The 26,208-nt window shown below is 37.7% G+C and overlaps 2 protein-coding genes across 4 annotated transcripts in view; one reads left to right on the top strand and one right to left on the bottom strand.

The window, feature by feature from the left end:
- Window positions 1–1,311: 1,311 nt before the first annotated feature.
- On the bottom strand, window positions 1,312–25,425 carry SGCB (sarcoglycan beta). Of its 2 annotated transcripts, none has more exons than XM_020990218.2 (6): window positions 25,319–25,425; window positions 18,312–18,521; window positions 16,993–17,178; window positions 16,035–16,226; window positions 15,541–15,672; window positions 1,312–4,285 (listed from the first exon to the last, which is right to left on the bottom strand). In XM_020990218.2, the coding sequence occupies exons 1-6, from the start codon at window positions 25,355–25,357 to the stop codon at window positions 4,082–4,084; spliced, it is 963 nt and encodes a 320-aa protein (XP_020845877.1). In that variant the 5' UTR covers window positions 25,358–25,425; the 3' UTR covers window positions 1,312–4,081. The 2 variants fall into 2 exon arrangements, with proteins under 2 accessions (XP_020845877.1, XP_078004753.1); XM_078148627.1 differs by lacking the exon at window positions 25,319–25,425 and adding an exon at window positions 21,116–21,194.
- Window positions 24,906–26,208, top strand: part of SPATA18 (spermatogenesis associated 18) — an 80,808-nt gene continuing 79,505 nt past the window's right edge. For both annotated transcript variants that reach the window (XM_020990153.2, XM_020990160.2), the window contains exon 1: window positions 24,906–25,027. The gene's annotated coding sequence lies outside the window, so the exon portion shown is untranslated. The remainder of the gene's footprint in view (window positions 25,028–26,208) is intronic.

Raw genomic sequence — 26,208 nt, 5'->3', positions numbered from 1 at the left:
TTTATTCTTGCTGGGCAAAGTTGACCTCTTCTTCCTTTGTTATATGTTCATAATTTCATCCTAACATTGAACATAAAGGGGGTGTTGGCATAGAAGCCCTACAATTATATTACTGCCACAGTACTGATGTTCTGAAAGGATAAAAAGTAACCTTACAATGCCTTACAGTGAGAGGTATTCATTTCTAAAAATGAAAAAATTAAAATTAGAGAACAAGTTTCTGTGGGAATTGGAAACTGAGGTAAATGTATTGGTCTTTTAAGTGGGTGAAATAATGCGTGACATAAGGAAGTAGAAGGGTAAGAGGAAAAGCAAAAAAGAATTTGCTTTGGGAAAAGAAAAGAAAGAATTCATGCTAGCAAAGGAGAAACAGAAAAAGAATTAGAAGGAAAAAACAGAAGGGGGGGATATTCATGGAATCAGCACTTTAGTTGGAAGATTTTTATTGATAATGAAAGTATTTTTTCAACATAATTTAGGAAGCAATATCCCTTCTAAGAATGCAAATTTTTGGATTCATGGGTGAATCAAAGGCACATATAAAATAGATTGTTTTATTTACTTTCAGGGTAAACAGAATGAGAAGGGACTGGGAGATAGGTCTTCAGTTGACCACTGAAGTCTTCCAGGATAGTCCTTGGTCCTTCTGAAGCAGTCTGGAAACATTAGGGCCGGGTCCTACTAGATCTACCTCAGGTGGGATAGGTAGCAAACCCTCTCCTCTCCAACTATCCTTAGATGGCACTGCCTGGCCCGAGGGCATGTGCAGTGCAAACTGTGCCTCCTTTGCATTCAGGATCAAGGCTGCAGTGAAGTTGTGCCATGCAACAAAGGCAAGCGCTGACAGAAATACCTCAGATTCATTACGTGTTTGATTTCTAACTAATTTTTGGTTGTTTCATGTTCAGAAACCTTTTACTGTTGCCAAATTTTTCATGATTCCATATGGGGTCGTGACCCACAGTTTAAGAAGCGCTGTCAACTAGGACCCTTTCATTTGAGTTCTATGAGAACAAATTAGCCCACCAACCTATGCTTACCAGGGCACAGTGAGGTGGTACATACTAGGAAGTGGGAGGCTAGCCCCACCCCAGTAGATATCAAATAATAATAAGCCCTTAAAGGCAAATGCTAGGAAATTGAAGGCTAGCCACCTCAGTAGATACAAAATTATTAATTATAAGCCCTTAAAGGCAAATGCAACAGCAATAATGATGTTACATTACCAAACTATATTTAATTGTACTAATTTTGATGTGATTTTTCAAATAGAAACCTATCAACACATAACCCTTAACAAATTGGCAGAAATTTATTTATATCATCTTTATTGTAAACAGAGGTCATTAACAGGTTACATCAACTAAAATTAGCAATATGGAACAGATTTATATAATTATTTTTTGTATGGCAGAATTGGTAAACACCAATATCTTTGAAACATTACAAATTATCAGCATTTCAAAGGTACAATGGTCTCTTTAGTGTCATGTTTAGCACCACTGAACTCTCACCTCCTAAAAATGAATTTAATTACCAATGGGCAACAATAATTACTACACAAACTGTAATTAATACAAATATATATATATTTTAAAATGTGTAGACCAGCAAATTATATACAAGAAGTCCATGCTTTCCAGAATATCATAGATTTAGAGCAAAAGGGCTCTTAAATGCCATCTAGTCCAAATCTCTCATTTTATTAATGAGGCTAAGAGAGGTGTGACTTGTCCAAGTTACCTAGCTATTATATGGTAGAATTGGGATTTAAACTCAGATTCTTTCAGTCCAAATCCAGTGCTCTAACACAACACAGTCTTTCTATGAATTGACTACTTCTTCTAAAAATCACTGAAGGCCAATCCTGGGTTTCAGAACTTTACCCATTCCTGGAAAGGAAGATTTAGACTCAATATGAGGGAAATGTCCTAGTAAGGAAAGCTGTCCCCAGTAGAATGGGTTGTCTCTGGAGGTAGATGATTCCCCTTCACTGGAGCTTTTCAAGCTGGGCAAGATGACCACTGAGGAAGGGCATTATAGAGGGGATTCCTTTTTGGTTTTCCTTATACAGCTAAATCTATGATGGCATGAACTTGGTTTCAGGAATATAGTCAAGCACCACCTGGTGGCAAAAGAGAGTAACGTCGAATTTCTATTTAATCAAAGCTGTATGGATATGCAGTGATCCCCCCTTCCTTCCCTTTTTTGCTGTTTCGCTTTCCTATGTTGTTTACAGGAATGCACTGCAGCAAAAAGTGGGGGCTTCTTACTTGTAAAGTATTTTAAAATGCTATCCTTTGCAGTTATTCGGTAAACTGCACCAAATGATCCTGTCTGGTCAAAAGCACTTGGGATGGGGGCGGCGGGTGACCATATATATGCACATACATGTATAGACACATATGTAAATCAAAAACAAATGACAAAATTTCAAAAAGAATTAAAAACAGATTGTGTGATTATTTAATAAACAATATTATGTAATAAACTTATACAATTTGTGTAAAATATTTATTTTAATAAATCTGAATAAAGCATATAACTAGGTAAAAAGAATAGCAGGGGGAACTTGAATTTAATGAGATTTCCAATTGGAGTATATATGGAAGGACAACGTGCTAGTAAAATTGCTGCAATAATTAATAGAGGCCACATTTCTATTATAAATATTTAAAGTGCAACTTTCAGGATTGGGAAAGGATTCTATGGTTATTTCAATTAAATTTAATGAACCCACAGTAATGTCCAGGTTTTGATAAATATTTTGTTTTTAAGCTATTTACATAGACAGTAGTAACACTAATAAATATTGGCTTTTTTTTAAGATTTGTCTACACAATATAAGCAACCATTAAAAAATACTTGCTAGATTAAAACACTATGTAAATGTAAGTTTAAACCTATTTCCTGGATAAAAAAGAAATAGCTGGAGCCTGTGGTTCATCACTGATGACTAACAGCAGGCCAATAACTCATGTTAACGGCCCCTTAAAGGGGCTTGTTTGGCCTATATATAAATATTTAACAAAATAATAATAGTACAAATAAGAAATGTGCTAAACACAATTAAACTATTGGTAGAATGGGGAATAGAGGAGGATTTTAAGAGTGGAGACTGTAAGCCTACTTTACTAATCTAAAAATTGTTTGTTATTCTCTAGTATGGAAAACAACTATATAGGGCTTATTTTAGTGCAATGCTTTGGAACCAGCTCATTTCTGATTTTTAAATTTGGCAATGACTAGTCAAATTTTCTTGACTGACTTGAAATTTATTTACTATTTCTTCTGTTCTATTTAGGTGAATAAATTTTGTTTTCTGAAAACACACACACACACACACACACACACACACACAAAACCTTATAGGTTAAATTGGTCTTTTGAAGACCAAATACCCTCTTTTTCATCTTCTTAGAGCTTCAGATTAGATATTAAAACACTTCCTTATATTATTCATGCAGTACGACCAGAATGAAACACTGAATGTTCATTAGTATTACATGATAGTATAGTTATACTCAACAGTACTTTAAGTAAAAATCTTATGTCACAAAATATTTTCTTCAGGACTCCTAACTAGGTTTCTATGTTTTTATTACACATCACATTTGTTTAAACTTCTTTTGAGCTCCAGATTTTAAAAATATATTTATATACATGTTGTATATGTTTTTAATAATTCAATGAGTGGTCAGTCCTCATAATTATCAAAAGCTTATTTATACTGGGTCTAACAGCTAAACCAGCCCTTTGTTCTGTGGACAAGAAATTATGTTTAAAAAACATTTTTCTTGAAATGCTTGATTTTGATTTTATTCATTTCTCATAATATTTAAAAATAGGTTTGTCTGATACCCAGCAGTATAATTGAGTGGAAAATTTTAAGGTTCTGGCTATTTTCATTCAGAATATTTTAAATTTAGAGGTTATTTAACAAATCTGTGAATGCTTGGTAGTTAAAATAACTACAATGCATTATCATAAACTCTGTAAAAACAATGGCTTGCATGCATGCAGTTTAAAAAAAAAAGGACAGACAAGTATAAACACACTGCTGACTCTCTCTCCAGCTCATCTAATGCGTGTTTCCACAAGGGTTGTCTGAGATCTGGCAGCCCATGTTTTGGCCTGTCACCTGGACTTTGAACAGAGTTCCGTCTGCACACATACACAGCTTGTAGCGTACCCAGTCACCATTATTTAACTGATCTCCAAAGGAAGAACTTGGTAGGCGAGAGGTGCTGACCATCACAGATCCATTTAGGATGATGCTGTGTTCCTATTGGGAGAATAATAATATGGTTCATTTACCACAAACAGTAGTATTGGGAACAACAGTTAATAAATGCAGTTTACTGCAAAAGTAACAAGAAAAAGGGATTACAATAGACAAATGAGTACAAATTCAACTAGAGGTCTTCTGTCTTAACTTTAGCGTTTGATATATGACAGTCACCCTGCCATACATTTTGTTTTTCAACCACTAAATCAGTGCTGCACTAGAATTCTCATGGCTATGATAGATTTATAATTAAAAAATGAACCTCAGCTCATTGTCATTTATAAAGTCTAATACATATCAAGTCATGATATAGGGCTAAGGAATGGACCTGTGACTTCCCTGGTACAGGGGAACTGCCTGGATGAGGAAAATTTATTTCTACCATTGCAGGTCAGCCTCTTCTCTGTTAGTCTTCGAGTTGCCTAGGACTCTAAGAGGGTAAATGACTTGGCTAGGGTCACGAGACCAGTACATGTCAGAGGCAACTTTGGAACTCCTGTCTTTGTGGTTCTGAGTCAAGAACATAATGCTGCCTTCTCAGTCATACTACTATTACATAGTACCAATAATGCTACTGATTAAAAATCAGCACAATGACTTTGATAAACAACATGGGGAAACGTGTTTTTTCTTATTGGTTAGGAAAATGATTTAATTCCTATAGCTTTGTTATAATTACATATAGGATTCAAACCAGTTTTATATACCTAAATGTCAACATTCCAAACAAAATTTGGTATAGACCAGACCTTTTCACAAGCTACTGCCCCTGAACCTTCTTATGTACATATTCTACATGATGTTTTTTGTGGGACCCTGTTGGAATGTTATAATGTGAACTATATTTATGTTAAATAAAACTATTTTGGATATAATCTGTTAGTTACAAAAAGTAGCATAAAGTTAATTTTTCACCATAGGATTTCAGTAAGATTGTATTACAATACTTTTAAAGTATATAATAGTGCTACGTCTCATCCTGTTTAACCAAATTAATACGTAATTTTGGCCACCACTAATATTTTGGACCTAAAAGAAGTACTCATTTGAGCTTCTGACCCTTTCTTTTGTACTACTCTTGTCATTAAAAAATCTTCAGAAAAGAATTTTCTTCTGCGGCAATAAGATGAATCTGATAACATAAGTCTAAATAGTTATTTAATAAACTCCTACTTTGCAGATCTTAATTGTATTTAAACAAAAAGGGAATATGCATGCTCAAAAATACTGGCAACAAAACCCTTAAGGAAACATAGAAATCACGTATTTCCTCCTGCTTTTAGCAGACACACAAATTTGTAAGACTGTATATATACAGACTGGCCTGACCATGTGATTTTATTGATTTAGAGAACTCTGGGTTATGAAACTCCCTTTACCAAATGCAGACTGGTAACTGTCTTGCAATTTATGACCTAGAGAGTTGCTTGGCTCACTGGGAGATTCAGTGATTTTCCAGTGTGAAGTAACCAGTCTGTCAGAAGAAGGCCTTAAACCCAGATTTTCCTTATTCTGGGGCTCGCTCTCTAGCTACTATGTTACAGTGCCCCTTAAAATCATACACTGAAGGGAAGCACTAATGAAAGGTTAGTTACTAAATTGTTTCAAAATTTTATGTTATTGTTGCTTCACAATCTGATTTCTTTAGCTGTATCTTACAACAAATGAAGTAACAGTGATTTTCAAACTCTGTACTCATTCTGCCACCTACTGGTCAGTTTAATCTCTTAAAACTTTATATTGTATAAACAGTATATTATGAATCTTTAATTATTCACTGTTTCCTTAATTTGAATTATAAGTCTTTTAAATTTGATTTGCTTTTATTGAACTATAGACACGGAGTGCTTTCATAGCTATGGTATTATTTGTCCCTTTAAGTGCTAATATACTTCAAAGATTACAATGGCCATTTTCATTTTCAAAAATGGAGAGACTGGGGCTCAGAGATGTTTAAGGAGCCATGAACAGAACCCAGGTCTTTTTTCTCATTGTACTGCTCTTTCTACAAGATAATATCTGTGATCCTGATGTGGATGTTCCTTCAGCTATACAGACTGCAACTCATACATATTTGTGCAAATCCCATCCATTTTCTCCCTTAAGTTTGTCACAGGGGATCCACCCAAAATGCCAAGGCATTCTTTGACTTTTCCTGACATAACAAGGATGCAAGTGGAACACATGGATTATCCCTTATTCACACCACAGTTCTACCCCATCTTTTCTGACCATGAGATTTCTTTGTATACAGTCTTCATAATTCCTTACTAGTTCTGCATTGCAGCCTGTTCACAAACATTATAAGCTTCTTCACTGCCCTAGGAGTGGGACAATAAGCATACAGGGATTTTGATTTCTATGTCTTTCAGTCAACTGTGTATGGTGAAGATGTAGTCTATAGTGGAATACCACTTGCAAAGGCCTGGCTATTCCCTTTACAAATTATGCTCTTGATGTCTATGTAGATTATTCTCATAAATGTTTTACATAGAGGGGAAAGTAGGCACAGATTTGTATATGTTGATTTTTTTTAATTGCTTTTTTCTCTTTATTAGTACGGTAAAAGATTTTTTCCATGCCTTTGGTATTTTATCTTCTTTTTGGACACCTGGTGAATTGATGCCTCAATACCCTTACAATTTTGTTGCCTACAGAATGGATCTGCTCTATGTGTATGTAGTCAAAGCTGTTTTTCTTGACTTTATCTTTTTTTTTTTTTGGCTAGGCAATGGGGTTAAGTGACTTGCCCAGGGTCACACAGCTAGTTAAGTATTATGTGTCTGAGGCCAGATTTGAACTGAGGTCCTCTTGAATCCAGGGCTGGTGCTCTATCCACTGTGACACCTAGCTGCCCCTTGACTTTATCTTCTTAAGTGTCATTTATACATTCTCCAAAAGCACATCTGGAGCTGTGAAGGTGTGGCTGTTCCCTATCCTTAATGGTGGAAAAAAAAATTGTTATAAAAATCTTTGCTGAGCTATTTCATTTTCTTCTGTTTGTTTTCCTTCTATTTTCCTTAAATGTGCGAGAGATGAATTTTAAGCTGGTTCTCTTACCAAGATTTCTTTTTCAAAAAGATATTTTCCCCAATTACATGTAAAGACAATTTCTAAGATTCATTAAAAAACCCTTTTTTTTAAGTTTCAAGTTTTCTCTCTCTCCCTCCTGCCTTCCCTGAGACAGTAAGCAATTTCATATAGGTTATACATGTGCAATCATTCAAAACATATTTCCACATTAATCATGCTGTGAAAGAGGATACAGACCAAAAAAACAAAATAAAAATTAAAAAAAACAGTATGCTTCAATATGCATTCAGATGCCATCAGTTCTTTTACTGAGAACAGCTAAGTCATTTACAGTTGATCATCTTACAATGCTGCTGCTACTGTGACAATGTCCTGGTTCTGCTCATTTCACTTTGCATCAGTTCACCTAAGTCCAGGTGTCTCTGAAATCATCCTGCTTGTCATTTCTTATAGCACAATAGTATTCCATTACAGTCATACACCACAACTTATTCAGTCATTCCTCAATTGATGGATATCTCCTCAATTTTCAGTTCTTAGCCACCACAAAATAAAGCTGCTATAAATATTTTTGTAAAAATAGTTTTTTCCCTTTAAAAAAAATCTCTTTTAAATACGGACTTAGTAGTGGTATTGCTGGATCAAAGGGTATGTATGCACAGTTTTATAGCCCTTTGAGCATAGTTCCAAATTGTTCTCCAGAATGGTCAGATCAGTTCACAACTCCAACAACAGCGCACCAGTGTCCCTATTTTCTCATATCTCCTTCAACATTTATCACTTTCCTTTTCTGCCCTATTAGCCAATCTGATAGATGTGAGGTAATACTGCAGAGTTGTTTTAATTTGTATTTAGAGCATTTTTTCACATGACTATAGACAGCTTTATTTCATTTGAAAACTGCCTATTCATATCCTCTGACCACTTATCCAACTGGAGAATGACTTGTATTCTTATAAATTTGATTCAGTTCTCCATATATTTGAGAAACGAGACCTTTATCAGAAACACTGGCTGTAAAAATTGTTCCCTAGGTTTCTGCTTTCTTTCCAATCTTGGTTACAGTGGTTTTGTGCAAAACTTTTTAAATTTAATATAACCAAAATTATTCATTTTACATCTAGCAATGCTTTCCATCTCATTTGGTCATATATTCTTCCCTTCTCCATAAATATGACAGGTAAACTATTCCTTGCTCTCCTAATTTGTGTATGGAATCACTCTTCACATCTGAATTACATCTTATCTTCTTATCAAGATTTCTTTAAACTTGTTTTACCCTCTACTGCTTATCTTTGCTCTATAAAGCACTTATTAAGCACTTATTATATGCCAAGCACTGTGTTATGAGGCAATACTGCTTTTAATTTCTAATCATCCTCCTCCAAAAGATTTTACAAATGAGTTCACATTCTAAAGTGGCATTGCTCTTGGCTGCCTTTTTTTTCTTGACAGGTTAAGACAAGTATTTGTCAAGGTGCTTTGGGGAATCTTTTTGCCTCCTTGTTATGGTAATTGTTCTACATTGGTTAAAACTTCCACATGAAATCATTATAGTCAATATCAGTGTCCTTTTTTCTATTCACAGCCTATTTTCATCAATAACTTGATTATACAGGTCAGTTGTATTCACAGTTTCCTCATTTTTAATCTTCTAGTCATGTACTAATTTTCATCTTCGCTGTTAATAGCTTGGTGATCTGACTACACACAGATGACAGCCACAGCAATGACACCAAGAGGAGTGACAAATTGCTGTCTATTAAAATAGAATCAATTTCACTTTTGTGCCATGAAGTGCTCACCACGTATAGCACATTTGGATTCTTTTCTCAAAGAAAACATTCATGATTTACACAAGTGTGAGGCTTCTATGTAGTGTACAGGTCTTTGACCTCTCTTATTGCATTTTTCTGATTCATATTTTCCAACCAATTCTCACCATCATAGTGATGGAATACTACTGTGTTATAAGAAATGACAAGCAGGATGCTTTCAGAAAAATCTGGACTTAGATGAATTGATACAAAGTGAAGTAAGCAGAACCATGAGAGCATTGTACACAGTAACAGAAAGACTGATGATCAGCTGTGAATGATTCGGCAATTCCAGCAATACATTGATCTAAGTCTAAGACAATTCCAAAGGACTTAGACTGAAAAATGCTACCTACCTCCACGCTGATGGGAGTATGAAGCATACTTTTAAAACTTTCTTTCTTGGGCGGCCGGAGCCAAGATGGTGGAGTAAATGCAGGGACTTAACTCTCCCCCAACCCCCTTCAAATACCCTTAAACAAATTCTACAGCAGCAGAACCCACAAAAAGACAGAGCGATATAAATTTCCAGCCCAAGACAACCTGGAAGGTTGACAGCAAAGGTCTGTTGCATCAGTGTGAGAGAGGAGTCCAGTTCAGTGCAGGCCATGCCAGTGCAGACTGGGCCCCAGTAAACTTGGAGCAGGCCTTGGGGCAACTGAATCACCGGCAGCAGGGGTGGTTTTCAGACTTCTCAGCCCACAGACACCAAAGATAATTCAGAAGGTCAGCAGGACAGGTCTTTTGAACCTGGGTGAGAGAGGAGCATAGTCCAGCACAGGCCATGCCAGCACAACCCCAACCCCAGCAAACCAAGAGCAGGCCTTGGGAGTGACTGAAGCAGCAGGGGCAGCGGCAGCAGCTGTTTCCAGAGCTTTCAGCCCAAAGACAGTAAGGGAACAACTGGTGAAAAGGAGATTACAGGGGTCTCTTTGCTAGCACTGAGGCAGGACTCTTTCCCTTTGTTCATAATTGGATCTGGGTTCCAGTCCCAGGTGGCAATCCTGGGGTGAGGAGGAGCACTAGCATAGCAGAGCTCAACGGCAGCAGTGGAGTGGGGATCCTTCTCACAGTTTCAGGGCAGAAAAGATTGCTTGTGGTCACTCACAGACCAGAATACAGGTCAGGAGAGGAGTAAATACTGCTCCTTAGATCATACCATCTTGGAAGAACTGAAAACTTACAGATCCCTAGAAGTATCTCTGAAAATAGCTTGCACAGAACCCCTGAGGCTTGGACAGTTCACCCTTCACCCTGGAAGAACAACCCTACTTTAATAAGGAGTTAAAAGTCAACTAACAGGCTGGGAAAATGAGCAAACAACAGGCAAAAATTCTGACCATGCAAAGGTACTATGGTGACAAGGAAGATCAAAACACACTCAGAGGAAGACAACAAAGTCAAAACTCCTATATCCAAAGCCTCCAACAAAAATGTGAATTGGTCTCAGGCCATGAAGAGCTCAAAAAAGATTCTGAAAATCAAGTAAGTGAAGCAGAGGAAAAATTGGGAAGAGAAATGGGAGTGATGCTAGAAAATCATGAAAAATGAGTCAATAGCCTGGTAAAGGAGACACATAAAAATACTGACAAAAAAACACCTTAAAAAACAGATGAAGCCAAATGGGTACAAGAGGCCCAAAAAGCCAATAAGGAGAAGAACACCTTAAAAAGCAGAACTGGCCAAATGGAAAAGCAGGTCCACAAGCTCACTGAAGAAAGTAATTCTTTAAAAATTAGAATGGAACAAATGGAAACTAATGACTATATAAGAAATCATAAAACAAAACCAAAAGAATGAAAAAACAGAAGACAATGTAAAATAACTCATCTGAAAAACAACTGACCTGGAAAATAAATCCAGGAGAGAGAATTTAAAAATTACTGAACTACCTGAAAGCCATGATTAAAAAAAGAGCCTAGACATCATCTTTCAGGAAATTATCAAGTATCTAGAACCAGAGGGTAAAAGAGAAATTGAAAGAATCTACCGATCACCTCTTGAAAGAGATCCTAAAATGAAAACTCCCAGGAATATTATAGCCAAATTCCAGGGTTCCCAGGTTAAGGAGAAAATACTGCAAGCACACCAGAAAGAAACAATTCAAGTATTGTGGAGCCACAATCAGGATAACACAAGATTTAGCAGCTTCTACATGAAAGGATCGGAGGGACTGGATATTCCAGAGAGCAAAGGAGCTAGGATTAAAACCAAGAATCACTTGGTCAGCAAAACTGAGTATAATCTATAAGGAGGAAAAATGGGTATTTAATGAGATAAAGGAATTTCATGCATTCTTGAGAAAAGACCAGAGCCAAATAGAAAATCTGACTTTCAAATACAAGACTCAAGAGAAGCATGAAAAGGTAAACAGAAAAGAGAAATCATAAGGAACTTAATAAACTGTTTACATGCCTACATGGAAAGATGATATTTGTAACTCATAAAACTTTTCTCATTATTAGGGTAGTCAGAAGGAGTACATATAGACAGAGGGCACAGGTGTGAGTTGAATATGAATGGATGATATCTAAAAAATAAAATTAAGGAGAGAGGAATATACTGGGAGAAAGAGAAAGGGAGAGGTAGAGTGGAGTAAATCATCTCACATAAAATAGAGGCAAGAAAAAGCTTTTATAGTAGAGAGGAAGAGGGAGGAGGTAAGACGGAGTCAGTGAACTTTACTCTCATCAGAACTAGCTCAAAGAGGGAATAATATATGCACTCAATTGGATATAGAAAACTATTTTACCCTACAGGGAAGCAGGGGGAATGGGACAAGAGAAGGGGTGTGGTGAAAGGCAGACTGGGGAAAGGGTAGTCAGAAGCAAAACACTCTTGAAGTAGGATATGGTGAAAGGAAATAGAAAACAGAGAAGAAACGGGAAGGGTAGACAGGATGGAGGGAAATAGAGTTAATTTTTCACAACATGACTATTATGGAAGTGTTTTGCATGATTACACACGTATAACATAAATTGAATTGTTTGCCTTCTCAATGGGGGGGAGTGGGAAGGGAAGGAAAGGAGAGAATTTGGAACTTAAAGTTTTAAAAATGAATGTTAAAATTGTTTTTACATATAATTGGGGAAAAATAAAATATAAAATAAAAATTTTTTAAAATCTTTTTTTTTTGGTCTGTTTTCTCTCACAACATGACTAACGTAGAAATATGTTTTGTATGACTGCACATGTATAACCTATATCAAACTGCTTGCCATGGGGTGGAGGGGAAAGAAGAGGGAGAGAATTTGGAACTCAAATAAAAAACAAATGTTAAAAATTTTTACGCTTATTAAAAAATCAAAAAAATTTTTAAAAGTACTGCAAAAAAATTCTCATCATTCTGATTTATGTCTACTGTGCACTGAAGTAACTGTGACATATAAAAAGTTCAAGAGACATAGTTTCTGGGTAATTAATAATTTATGACCTCAGAAGAGTGGCTGTTACTGAAGTTGGCAATTAATCTGACTGGTTAACAATGAGAGAATGAATATTATAACGAGAAGTGGAACTATTCTAATGAGGGGCTGGGGGGGGGACCTAACTGATTATGTCACTCATGGACAAAGAAAGACTATCTCAAGCTAGACCTACCCCCAGCCTTGGGCAATCTAGTTTGCCTGAGTGGAACACAAAGGAAAAGAATTCACCTTACATTAAATTCTTTTGTGAAGTTCTCTAGTTGGGTGGAGTCTCCCATCCAGGATCAAATGGCATATGCCCCAGGGATTTGGGTAATCTTATTCATCAACAATGTCCTTCAGAGACTGAAAGACTCACAGGTTCATGGAAAAATCCTGGTCTTAATTCAATAATTGATTATTAATATAAAAAAGAAATCATCATTTATCTTATCCTCAAGTATCAAGGTAGATGTTGACTTAATTAGGAAGATCCAAATGAACCTTTATAGAGTTCTTTACAGAAATTTATCTATCTCTTCATCCTCTGCAACAGCTGTTGTTTAATATTCTGTAATTATTTTTCATAATGGTCTTTTTGCAGATACTTAGTATGAATATTAGATGAGCAAATGTCCCACAAAATTATGCTGCTTGGTTTTTTTGTGCACAATAAAAGAAACTTCAGTAATCAACATGGTATAATAGAAAAAGTACTGGCTCAAGAGTCAAAGGATGAGAACTCAAATTCTGCCACTGATCCTACATGGATGACCTTGGACATATTACTTAACTTCCTTGACCTCAGTTTTCTCATCTGCAAAATGGAAGGATTAGACTAGATCTCTGAATTACCTTTCAGCTGTATGCCATCATGAGCTGATCCTTTTTTGTCTAAGAAAGAACTGTCATTCTTTCCTTTAGCTATGCCATTCTTTTTTCTGGTTTCATTTTAGCATGAATTTCAAGACTGATATGACCCTACTTCCTCCTTTATTTTATACACACACACACACACACACACACACACACACAATACATGCATATAAAAACATTACTGTACCTATCCATCAACAATGTAAATTACTGAATGCAATGGCTACTCAAAGTGTTCATTACTGCTACTTAACTCCTTAGCAGAATCATATTTTTAGTCATTCTCTTATAACATGAGAAACATGCCATACATACTTTAAAAATTGCTTAGGAAAAATAAATAATATCATGTTCCCAAAAGTCCTATTTAAAAATGTACTATCAAATTATGTAGAATATTAAGAGTTATTTGTAACTCCTTGCCTTTTGATATAAAATATGGTTATGCTGCTTGATTTTTTTTTGAAAAATAACTTTAATGAACTGAGACACAGAAGGTTCTCAATAAGTATTCGAATAATGACAATGAATGATTATTAAAGGTGGCTAATATCTACCACAAGAAAGAATAATTAGCAAATGCATTTAATTGCTGGGTTGTTTTTATTTCCAGAAAAAGTTTTATTATTCAAACCCCTTCATACAATCTCAAATTACTCTCTCCAAGGTACCTCTGCCCATTGTTAAATCTGCCCTTAATTGTTAAATACAATGTTTTTTCCCTCAGTTTCCATCCCTCTATCAAGTGACACTTTGGGCTACACCTTCACCTAGATAACTTTCTCTTCCCTGGGTTTTGTGACACTGCTCTCTCTTGGTTTTCCGTCTACCTCTCTAGCCAGTTCTCTGCAGTCTCTATATCCTGTCCTTCTCTGTGGTTGTTCCCCAAAGTTCTGTCCTATCTATACCTATATCTATCTATATGTGTGTGTGCACACACAGACATATACATACATACATTATCCATCCTTTGTTTTTCCTCCATTGAAATTTAAGCGCCCTGCGAACAGGAACTGTTTCATTCACTGCATTTGTATCCTCAATATCTAGCATAGGAATAGCTGTTTAAGAACTACTTATTGATTCATATAATTCCTTTTACACATTCTATGTTCCAGCCAAATCCACTTACTTGCTTTTTCCTATATAGGACAAGTCAACTCCTGTTTCCAATCCTTTGTACAGATTATCTCCCTGTTCTGGAATACAGTGTCTCCTCATTCTACCTGAGCCTCCTACAAGACTTGGCTCAAGTCTATCTCCTACATAAAGTCTTTCCTGATCCCCCAAATTCTTAGTATCCTCTCCCTTAAATTACTTCCCACTTACTTTGTATATATTTTGTACTAATTATTAGTGTGGCTGTTTCTTCCCATCAGTAGAGTGTCAAGCTCTTGTGGGTAGGGACTGTTTCATGTTTGTCTCTGTATCCCTAGCACCTAGCACAATCGCTGGACATGCTTAATAAAAGTTTGCTCAATCAATGATTCAACAAGCATTTATTGTTTACTTTCTACTAGGTCCTGTAGACTAAGGATACAAAGACAAAGATGAAACACTTCCTATATTCTACTGGGGGAAACAACATGTCTAAGTCTAAACAAGACAATGTGGGGGTGGGAAAAAGGCACCAGTAATGGGGGAAATCATCAAAGGACTCAGATAGAAGGTGGCACTTAAGCTGAACTTTGAAGGAAGCCAGGAATTATAAGAGAAGAAATTGATGAAAGAACCAGTGAATAAATATGCTCTGGTTAGAATTGAGAGCATGTGAAAGTGTTTGGAAAACCCAGTTCTCTGGTGTGAAACACAAAAGTTACAAAATTCAAATACATTTCTGATATCTAAATATAATTCCCTGCGCATATATGTGATCAATGCAGATGCCTTTTAAAAAACCATTCATCTTGATAATGGAAGTATGACTAGAACTATATTTTGTGAACTTGATATTTGTTCTCTTACGCTGTGGAATCATAACTGTGTATGTGAATAAGTAATTTCAAATAATTTATTTTTGATTTCTTAAAATTTGGAAATTTAACAATAACAAAAGGGAAATGAAGTCTCACAAATTCTCATATTAGAATAATTTTAAATTCTTTTAGTATACACTTACAGCTTTTAATTCCATATTACCACCCACGTGAAATTCAATGGTTTTGCCCATAATGAATACACCTTCATTTCCACGGACAATGGCACGTCCATCAACTTTTATATTTAAATCACTTGTAGCATTACTGGTAATCTGAAAGCAAAAAAACACCAAAGAAATGTGTTAAAATATGGCTTATAAACCTGTGTGAGAATTATTACCATAAATAGTCACCCTATGTTTGTGAGATATTAATTTTTATTTCAAAAGGAAGAATTTCCCTGGGAATTTTGCAAGGTAGACATTATGATGTCTATTTTGAAGATGAGGAAACAGAGTGACAAAGAGATTAAGTGACTTACCAAAGGAAATATATCCCAGTATTCTTCTCTCTATATTAAACTATACATCCTTGTACAATACTAAATTACATGAAACCATTACTTCCATTTTAAAGAACTGGATAATAACTCCACCACTGTTATTCATATAAAAAGCAAAGATAAAATCCATACCCTTTCAGTAGATGCTTTTTGTACATTCAAGCTCTTTACTCCACTTGGCAAATGAAATTCATGAGTTTCATAGTCTGTACTGAATAAAATATTTTGAGTCCTTGGGTCAAAAAACTGCATGCCAATGTCACTTGTAATAGAAGTTTTGTTCTTTTCTACACTGAGTTTCGTTGTTCCTTGCTGAAAAACAATCTTTAGAAACATACTTTATGGTGAATATAGTTTCAAAACATATCATAAACAAAATCCATGGAATTATACTTAAGAACATCCCCCAAAAAACTAGAGAGATTCTCTGCAGCCCTAATTTTGCACTATATGGAAAAGAATGATATCTTGGGTACTTGCATAATGGGTAAGGGAGTAGGGAACGAGGGAGTAGGGAACGACTACTCCTATTAGGAACAAACAGTTCATGGCTCTTCAGCATTAGGGTGGTGAAAGACATCTGTAGAGGTACCTAATGGTACCTGGAAGCTTTGCAAAGGAGAAAGACTATGTGATAATAAATACTTGGAAATAAACTACATCAGGAAGCATCTTTGAGCAGTGTAAGTTTTCTGGACCGAGAAGGTACATAACAGCCACCTTCACCTGAAGGACAGAATGAGTACAATGGATATTCTTAATATTTTAGTACTGAAACTCTCCATGGAAAAATAATCATTATATGTTGTCAGAGAATAAAGTATGGAATTTAAAGAAAACATCATGTTTCCCTATTAAGGTTAGATTTTCTAGTAAAAATAAAATATTTACAGATTTTCAATAGAGAAAAATTTTGGCTTCCAACACTATTCCTAAAAAACTCCACAAATCATAGAGCTGGAAGTGATTAAAGAATTTGTATAGTTTAATGCTCACTCCATGCTCAGTAATAAAAATGCATTTTTAAATAAATAATTTATCTCTGACATCCCACTCCCATTTTTGCTTTAATTATTGTGTGATAACTTACTGGTTGGTTATTGCCAGTGATAACCAAATTTTCATTACGTCTGCCTCCTACTGTGCTCTTATAAAGAGGATGTATAACTCCCATATCAGATACTTGTTTAAATCGCAGCAAACCACTCTCATGGAACTCCATACTATCACAGCCATTGGGTCCAATACGGATCACAGCCCAGATAACAAGCGTTATCTAAAAAATAAGATAAACTATTACACTATTACATTTAGCATAACATCAGACATAACTAAGAGGAAAAAAGCTGTAAGTCTCCCCAAATAAAACAAAAACAAAAAAAAGAAATAAGTGCTTTCTAAAAGAAATGGGGAACAAATGTTATGATCATAAAAATGGCATAGTATTTATAAAAGACTTTTAAAGAATGTGATTTAAATAATAATATGAAATAAATTTGTAAAAACATATGAAGTACTGGGAAACAAAGAAATCAATATACATATTAAATATAACTAGGAAAGGAAAAAGGTATGCCTAAATACTAAGCTGAATGAACGGAGAATGGTAAAGGGTATAATACGTAGAAATGACAATACGTACGACATTTTGCATCAGTAGTTTCTCACTTCTCTATGGAGAGGAGGATGTGTTTCATTGTTTGTCTTCTGGAACCAATATTGTTCAGTGTGTTTGAAGTGAGTTCAGCTGTCTTTTTATGTTATTTACACCTTAACATTGGTCACTGTGTATATTGGACTCTTGGTGGTTCTTTCTTTTCTTTGTATAAGTTCATACAAGTATTTCCAAATTTTTCACATTGTTCATATTCATTGTTTCTTATGGCATAATAATGTTCCATTACATTTATCTCTTCTTATTAAGTAATTTCCCAATACTAACTCATTACAGAGTAAACAGAAGATGGTGTGGAAAGAATACTGCATTGGGAGCCAGAAAATATTCTTGGGAAGCAGCATTGTCAACAGAAAGTGTACTGGATTTGGAAATACAGGACGTTGGTCCAAAACCTAGCTTTGCTTCCTACCTAAAAGACTAACTAGTCTTTTAACCTCTTTTGAATTTAGCTTCCTTATCTATAAAATGGAGTTGGGCTAAATGACCTAATGACTACCCTTTTATTTCTGACGCTATGATCCTAAGACCTGAGTTCAACTTCCAACTATTTTACACAATTTACTAGCCCTGTGACACTGGGCAAGCCACCAACCAACTCCCTCAGCCTTATCTGTCTTGTAAGAAATGAAGGAAACAGTTCAGATGACCCCAAGGACCGAAAAATCAGAGGAACAAATGAATACTTTATGCTAATAATGGAAAACAGTAAACATTCTGTATGTTTTACTCACAATTAAATTGATGACAGCCAAGATAAAAAGGAGAACAATCACACAGATGGCTAAATTGCCCTTTCTCCCTCTGAGGCCAGTTTTATGCAGCCGATCTTCATCAATTGGAATATAGCCAGCTTTAAAGTTACTGTTATGCTCTTTATTAACATTTCTTCGCTCAACAGCCTTCTCCCGCATAGACTTCTTTACAGGACCATTAGAACTTTGCTAGACAATGTAGAATACCACCAAGTTAATAAGCATACAAATTCATGCTCAAAGTAATGAAAGTTGAACTACTACCAATTGGAATTTTCACTAGTAATGAAAAAAATAGATTTTGTATAACTTGCATCTATAGCAGTCAGCCACTCTATTTTATTAATTAATATAAAGTAGAAGGTTCATCTCTATAATTTGCTATATTATGCCCACTCAACACTGATTGCCTCCCACACACACAAAAAAAGGCCTATGGTCCTATAATACTGTAGGCAAAACCTAGTTTGCCATTGAACTGCAGAGAACTGTGAGCTGATATAAAAGCTTTGGATGACCATATGGAACAATGGGATTTGAGGTGAGCCCTAAGAATGAGTAGTATTTGGAGGAAGTGTATGGAGGAGAGTAATACGTGAAAAGACAGGAAAGGTGGAAGGAGCCAAATTCTTTAAATACCAAACATAGGAGGTTATAATCCGTCCTAGAGTAATAGGGGGTTGTTAAGAGTTTATATCAAGTGTGGGGGGAGGAAGGTTATATGGTCATAACTGTGTTTTAGGTATATTACTTTGATGTTTGTATGAGGGATGAACTTAAATAGGGAGAGATCTGAGGTAGGGAGACTGGTGAGAAGTACTAAGGGCCTCAACTAGGGTGGTGATTGAATGAGTAGAGGAAAGGGGCTTATTTGAGGGAGGTTGTGGACATAGAAATGTTTAGGTAGAAGATCTGACAAATGATTGAATGTATGGGGTAGGAATGGACAGTTGAGGATGACAGAGGTTGTGAACCTGGGTGACTAGAAAGAAGGCAGTTTCAATAACAGGAAAATTTGTATAGGGATTACCTCTTCTTCCTAGTACATGAATGGGCAAGTCAGAGATGACATTATAGCTCTTCTGTCTCAGTCTTCTAAGATGTTTTGGGAAGTGGCTCCAGGTAATTGGAATAACTGTCCTGTGTGGGGGCTGAAAAATAATTGATGACTGGGGTACTCCCTGAGCTCCTAAACCCAGGAAGTAGTATGTAAATAGGAGGTATTCTGTTTCAGCACCAGAAAAGAAAGGGCATGACAATAAGTTAAGATGATCCAAGATGGAGATGGAGGAAGAGTCTTACTTGTAAAGTACAAGGTCTGAGGCTGTGGAGCCAGTGCACAAAATAAGGTGTAAACAAACAGACACTTTGGTCTGAAGGTGCCTTTAGGCTATAAAAACATTTGGGTAAGAGAGAGAGACTCAAGAGTGTCCTTGCCTGTGGGCTGCATTAGAGAACTGATCCACCAGAGAAATAAATGAGGACCATCTGCTGGAGGTTAATGAGAATCCTAGAAAATGAACAGAACAGAGAAAGGGACATATGACACCTCCCCCGGCTGGGAGCTGAGAAAAATGGGAAAGCATGGCAAAATGAAACAGCAATCACTGCTATCTGTTTAGAGTTGCTGGAAAAAGAGCAAGGCTGTACAGATAGATAAAAGGACCTGATAAGGTACCTCTGGCTAGGAGCCCTACTAAGGGTAATGCTGAATGTGACTGAGACTGTACTGTGTGTGTGTGTGTGTGTGTGTGTGTGTGTGTGTGTGTAGAGGGTTGCTCACTGATGGGTATCATTATTATTGTTGGTTCTGATCCAAGTCCCATCTATTTCTCTTAACTTATGATGAAATTTAGGCCTTGAGATCTTGAGTGTTTATTAGAGAAAGTGGTGGAAGTTACCAGGATCATTTGGGTGGAAATAATTAGCTACAAAGCAGGCTTGAGGTTGTCATATCTTAAGGGAACCTCTAATACTAGGGTTACACAATCACAAATTAATTCAGAAAAAAAAGAGGAAGTATCCCAAAGTAGCTATAAGATGATCTCTTGTGAGTTCAGATTTTAAAAAGACATTTACAAAAGATGAAAACAAAAACATATAACCAAGGATGAATAAAAGTGGCCTGGAAATAGTGTCCAGAAAGCTAAAGCCCAGAACAACTGAAGTCTGTGAGGGAAAAAAGGTTAACAGCAATTTAAAAAGCTTACTGACCAAGTCTTAGTATATATCTTGGTTTAAAAAAAAGTTTATTTCCTCCTTCCCTCACTCTTAATACATGGACTTGTATACATGTGTCTGTATGGTTCATTACCTTTTATAAATAAAAGGATCAGTGTGAGAAAAACTAATCAGTTAAATCCTAGATGGTTGCTTAAAAGATCTGGAGTAAGTGACTTCTCCAGAGTCATAGGGCTAATAAACGTCAGAGGCAAAACATGCAGCCAAGTTTTACTGGGTTCTTGCTGAACATAACCTCCTTGAGGGCTTGACCTGCTCCCATTTTTCTGTTTGTATCCCTAGCACCTAGCATAGCGCCTGGCACACTGTAGGTACTTAACGGATACTCACTGAATTGAAATACAAAATCCTCTGCCTTTAAAGTTCTATAAACTCAAGCCTCTTTCTACTTTTCCAGGCTTCTCATACCTTACTCCCCTCCATATATTCTGTGATCTAGTGCTATTGGCTTCCTTGCTTTTCCTTGAACGTGACATTTCACTTCTGGACTCCACGCATTTTCTATGTCTATTCAACATGCCTGAAACTCTCTCCCTTCTCACCTCCGTCACCTGGGTTCCTTCAAGTTCAAGCCGAAGTCTCAGTTCTGCAAGACCTTTCCCGGTCCTCTTACTGCCTTCCCTCTGAGAATTCCTGGATCTAAGACCAACAAAGGAGCCCTTAGAAGGAGCCTACTCTACCACAACGCCACTCACTTATGTGTGCTGATGTTAAATGACTATGACAGTGACTTAGAGTTGGTGACAGAACTAAGAACAAGAGAAACTGAATGTTCAAATGAAATCCAGGCTTCCCAGCATGAGGAAAAAGACTGCTAAAGAAAACAGAAGGCAAATTGAGGGAGCTTTTGGAGAGGAGATGACCAAGTTAGATTTCCTGTTCTCTAGGACTCAAGAGATTAGGGGAGCTCAGGGAAAGGCCAGCTTATACTGGAGAAAGAAGCAGAGTGGAGATACTACTACAACAAGCAGTATCAGTAAAGGGAACGTGGCATTTTTAAAAACATGCTCTCTATTATGTCTGAGAAAAAAACATGGAAATTTAAGATCAGGCAGGAAAACAAGTAATAAGAGTCACAGTACGTTTTCTGAGATAATAAAAATGGAACAAAAGTAGATGCCTATTGATTAGAGAATGGTTGAATAGATTGTGGTATATGAATATAATGAAATATAAGAAATAGCAAACATAAGGAATTTAGAAACATACAAAAGATTTCTATGAACCAGTGTAGACTGTAAAGGACAAAATCAGGAATACATACAGACAGACATACATACATACATACATACATATGTGTATATATATATATATATATATACACACATATATATGTAAATGATGTTGTTAACAATTAAATTAAAAGAACACTAAAACAAAGCCAGATACTGAGCAACTGTAATGATCATCTTGGCCCCAGAGAACAGATGATAAAGCAAATCTCCCTCTTTTCAGTGGAGACATGGGGGACTCTAGGTGTGAACCATTACATATGTGATCAAACACGGTCATTATGTCAGTTAGCTTTGCTTAAGTTTTTATTTTATTTATTTTTTTGGTTACAAGGGTCATGTTCATTGGGTATCACTTCAGTTCACTGTGGGTTTCCCCCAAGAATTTGTCCTAGGTTCTCTTCTCCATCTATACTATTTTTTTTTAATTGGGGTTAAGTGACTTGCCTAGGTCACACACAGCTAGTGTAGTGTCTGAGGCCGGATTTGAACTCAGGTGCTCCTGACTCCAGGGATAGTGCTCTATCCACTGCACCACCTAGCTGCCCCCATCTATATTATTTTACTTGGTGATCTCATAAATTCCCATGGGTTCAATTATCATCTCTATACAGATGATTCTCAGATCTCTTTTATCTAATCCTAATCTCTCTGCTGACTTAGTTTCACATCTCTAACTGCCTTTTGGACATCTCAAATGGATGTCCCACAGGCATCTTATACTCAATTAAGTCCATTATTGAACTCATTAGCTTCTCCCTCAAACCTACCCAACTACAATCAAGGGTACTGCCATCCTGTTGATTCTATCTTCAGGGCATCTTCTGTATAAATTCCCTTATTCTTGTGATACTGCCACTATATTGGTGTAGGCCCTCATCACCTCAAACCTGGACTCTTGCAAAAGGCTGCTGGTTGGCCTTCCTGTCCCAAGTCTCCCCACTACAATACATTCTCTACTCAGCTGTCACCCTCCTGTTCAACAATCTCTACTGGCTCCCTATTATTTCTAGGATCAAATAAAAAATTCATAACCTGACCTCTTCCTATATTTTGCAAGCTTCTTTATATGCTACTCTTCTCCACATATTCTGTGGTCCAGTGATACTGGCCTCCTTGCTCTTCCTTGAATATGATCCTTCACCTCTGCATTCTGAGCATTTTCTTTGTCTATTTCCCATGTCTGGAACTTCTCCCTTCTCAACTCATCTTAGCTTCCTTCAAATTTCACCTAAAGTCTCAACTTTGCAAGTCCTCCTTAACCTTACTGCCTTCCCTTTGAGGTAATCTCTATAATTTCTTATCTATCACTTTTGGAAATCGTTGTTAGAATGTCATCTTCATTAGACTGTGAGCTCTTGGAGAGCAGAGACTATTTTTCTTTCCATTCTTTGTATCACCAGCACTTAGCAAAGTGCCTTACATATAGTAGCACTTAATAAATGCTTGTTGACTGACTGGCAGGCAAGTATAGCTAAAAAAGACTAAAGAAAAAAGCTTCCAGTTGAGACTTGAAGGAAGCCAGGAGACAGAGAGAGTTCTAGACATGCCAAACAGACACAGAAAATGCTTGGAGTCTAGAGGTGAAGTAGCATGTTCAAGGAAGAGCAAGAAAGCCAGTACCACTGGATCACAGTTATGGAGGGGAGTAAGGTAAAAGAAGCTTAGAAAGGCAGGAAGAGGCCAAGTTATAAAAGACTTTGAACACACCAACAGAGTATTTTATATCTGATCCAAGAAGTAATAGGGAGCCACTGGAGTTTACGGATTAAAATGGTGAGAACTGAGTGGAGAATGTGAGGATACTTGGGGCAGGTAGACCCACCAGTAGGCTATTCCAAGAGTCTAGGTGTGAGGTGATGAGGGCTTGCACCAGCATGGTGGTAGTGTCAGAGGAGAGAAGGGGGTATATACAAGAGATGCTCTGAAGATAGGATCAACAGAACTTGTCAACAGATTGGATATGAGGGAGGAGAGAGAATGAGGAGTTAAGGATGACACCTAGGTTGTGAGTCTGGGTGACTGGGAAGATAGTGGTATCCTCTTTTTTTTTTTGTCAATTGAAAGAATTCATATTGCCTGCTCATATAACACAAACTTCAAGACATATAGTAATTAAAATGAACAATTCTATTGGCAAACAACAAAATATGCAAGTAACCAGGAGATTTTTAAATATAAAAGCAAAACATTTGAAATAACATAAGACTATTCTAATACCCACCAGAAATTGCATGAGGGAATGGAATGTGTTTTGAAGAGCAAAAAAGCTCAACTTAAAGTCCAAAATGATATGCTCTGTAAATCTGAGGCTCATCATTAATGAAAAAAGATGGATTTCCTTTTATTATTATTATTATTATATTTATTTTTAGATTTCAACATTCACTTCCATAAGATTTTGAGTTCCAAATTTTCTCCCCTTCTCTCTCCTCCCCATTCCCCAGGACAGCATGCAATCTGATACAGGCTGAAGATGGTGGTATTCTCAACAGTAATATAAAAGTTAGGAAGAGAGGAAGGTTTGAGGGAAAAGATAATGATTTCAGTTATGGACTTGTTGAGTTTAAGATGTCTATGGGACATCTTTGAGATGTCAAAAAGGCAGCAGAGAAGTTAGGGTTTGACAAATCTAAGAACTATCTGCTTAGAGATAATAATTGAATCTATGGGAGCTCATGAGATCACCAAACAAAATGGTATAGAAGTACTCAAATTCTTTATGAACAGAGTTAAAAATCAGCCATGGAGCTACTTAGTGGCTTTAATATGACATGGGATTAATGATCAGAGGTTTCACATTTTTCAGCAATGCTAAATATGATTACATTTTTCTATAGTAATCACATTTTTTTGTAAAGAAAAACAGGTTGGGGGAGGCTTTAAGTTCCTTTGCTGATTATTTTTGCAGGCCCATGCAGAAAAACAACAGGTTAATAATATATGTACTAATATACTGATATATCTTCTTGAAAGTTTAAACTACATATTAGGAGATATATGATGCCTTTATTTGTAGCCCAGGAGGATCCCCTCATGGGCTGGGATTAAGTCTCTGAAACCTGAGAAGGAGGAGGAGGGTGGAGACTGGAATGACAAGACCGGGTGCGGGGGCAGGCTGACATCCCGCGAACAGCTGATGGTGGCGGAGCCGAGGATAAAGGGCAGTGTCCGGTAGCAGGGCTTCCACATCTACACGCAACTTTTACCTGCTTCCCTCCAGTAAAAGGCCCGCCCCCGCCCCCCACCCCGACGCCCAGGCCCCGGGGTCGGCTCGCTCCCTCCCTCTCTCCCCCCGAGGCCTCGCGGCTCAGCTCCGAGCCCCCCCCCCGCAGAGCTGACGGCTGTTCCCCCCCAACCCCCACCCGGGGGACGGAGGCTGGCTCTGCACAAGACCCCGGGGGAGGCGCGGCAGGTCCCGGGGGGAAAAAGCGGCGTCCCGACCCCCTCCCCGTCCCAGGTAACAACTGCGGGGCCAGGCCGCCTCCACGCGCCCTTTCTCACAGGACTGACCTGCTCCGCTGCTGCAGCAGTCGCCGCCGTCGCCGCCATGTTCCCTCTCCCGCTCCCCCCTGCCCGGCGCCGCCCGCCCGAGGCAGCTCCTTCAGCGCCCGCCCCCCGCCTCGCGCCCCCGCGCTTGCGCCGCGCCCGCGCCCGCGCCCGTGCCTGCGCCCCGGTGGCGAGAGCGCGAGCGGCGCGTGCGCGCAGACCCCCGCTGCGCACGGGCCGTGGCGTCGCGGACCAGCAGCGCGGAGGAGCCTCGCCCCGGCCCCTCGGCCGACCCGCGACCCCATAGTCAGGTCCTTGCCGGAGGCCTCTTCCCGCTCCCTAGCCTTGCGCCGGGCGTCCCCTCACCCTTCTATGCCGGGGTGGCCTGGGTAGTGAGGCTGAGGGGCTCTGAGAAGGCCCCAGATAGATACTAAACCTCACAAGGTGGTTGAACTCCTTCAGGACAGACACAAAATAGACTGGCTCCTATGGGCTGGTTATGCCCCAGGGCAGCGACGCTGTCAGACCCCCGGGCATGTGTGGACCACCCTCATCAGCCTCAGGGTGGAAGGGTCCTTAGAGATAACCTAGTTCCCCCCCCCCACCAGTTTTACTTTGAGGATGCTGAACCACTGGTCAAAGGGGTAGTTAGTGCAGGTGCCTAGAACAAGAACCCCGTGACTCGTAAAAAAAAATACAATAAAAATGATACACCTTATTTTTATTTCACCTTTGTTTCCCAGAGACCCGTACCGTGTGACAGATTTAGAAAGAAAAGGTCAGAAAAACTAACCGACACCCTCCCTTTCCTCTTCCCCTTGCAAATGAGAGGGGTCCTAATTCTCATCTCTTCTTGGAGCCAAGCTTTCTTATTATCATTACACAATGCTCAGTTTAGGTTTTTTAGAGCCTAT

This window comes from Phascolarctos cinereus, unplaced genomic scaffold (assembly GCF_003287225.1).
Source record: "Phascolarctos cinereus isolate Bilbo 61053 unplaced genomic scaffold, phaCin_HiC Scaffold_9;HRSCAF=440, whole genome shotgun sequence".
Lineage (NCBI taxonomy): Eukaryota > Metazoa > Chordata > Mammalia > Diprotodontia > Phascolarctidae > Phascolarctos > Phascolarctos cinereus.
The sequence above is the reverse complement of the archived record's forward strand: the minus strand, read 5'-3'. Positions and strand labels throughout refer to the sequence as shown.

Bases quoted from the DNA above. Each gene is read 5' to 3' on its own strand.
- SGCB (XM_020990218.2), bottom strand. From the start codon at position 25,357: ATGGCGGCGACGGCGGCGACTGCTGCAGCAGCGGAGCAG. The intron at 17,179-18,311 runs GTGAGTAAAACA...CTTATTTTTTAG, and splicing joins TGGCTGTCATCAATTTAATT to ATAACGCTTGTTATCTGGGC. The intron at 15,673-16,034 runs GTATGGATTTTA...TTTTGCTTTCAG, and splicing joins AAAAAGCATCTACTGAAAGG to ATTACCAGTAATGCTACAAG.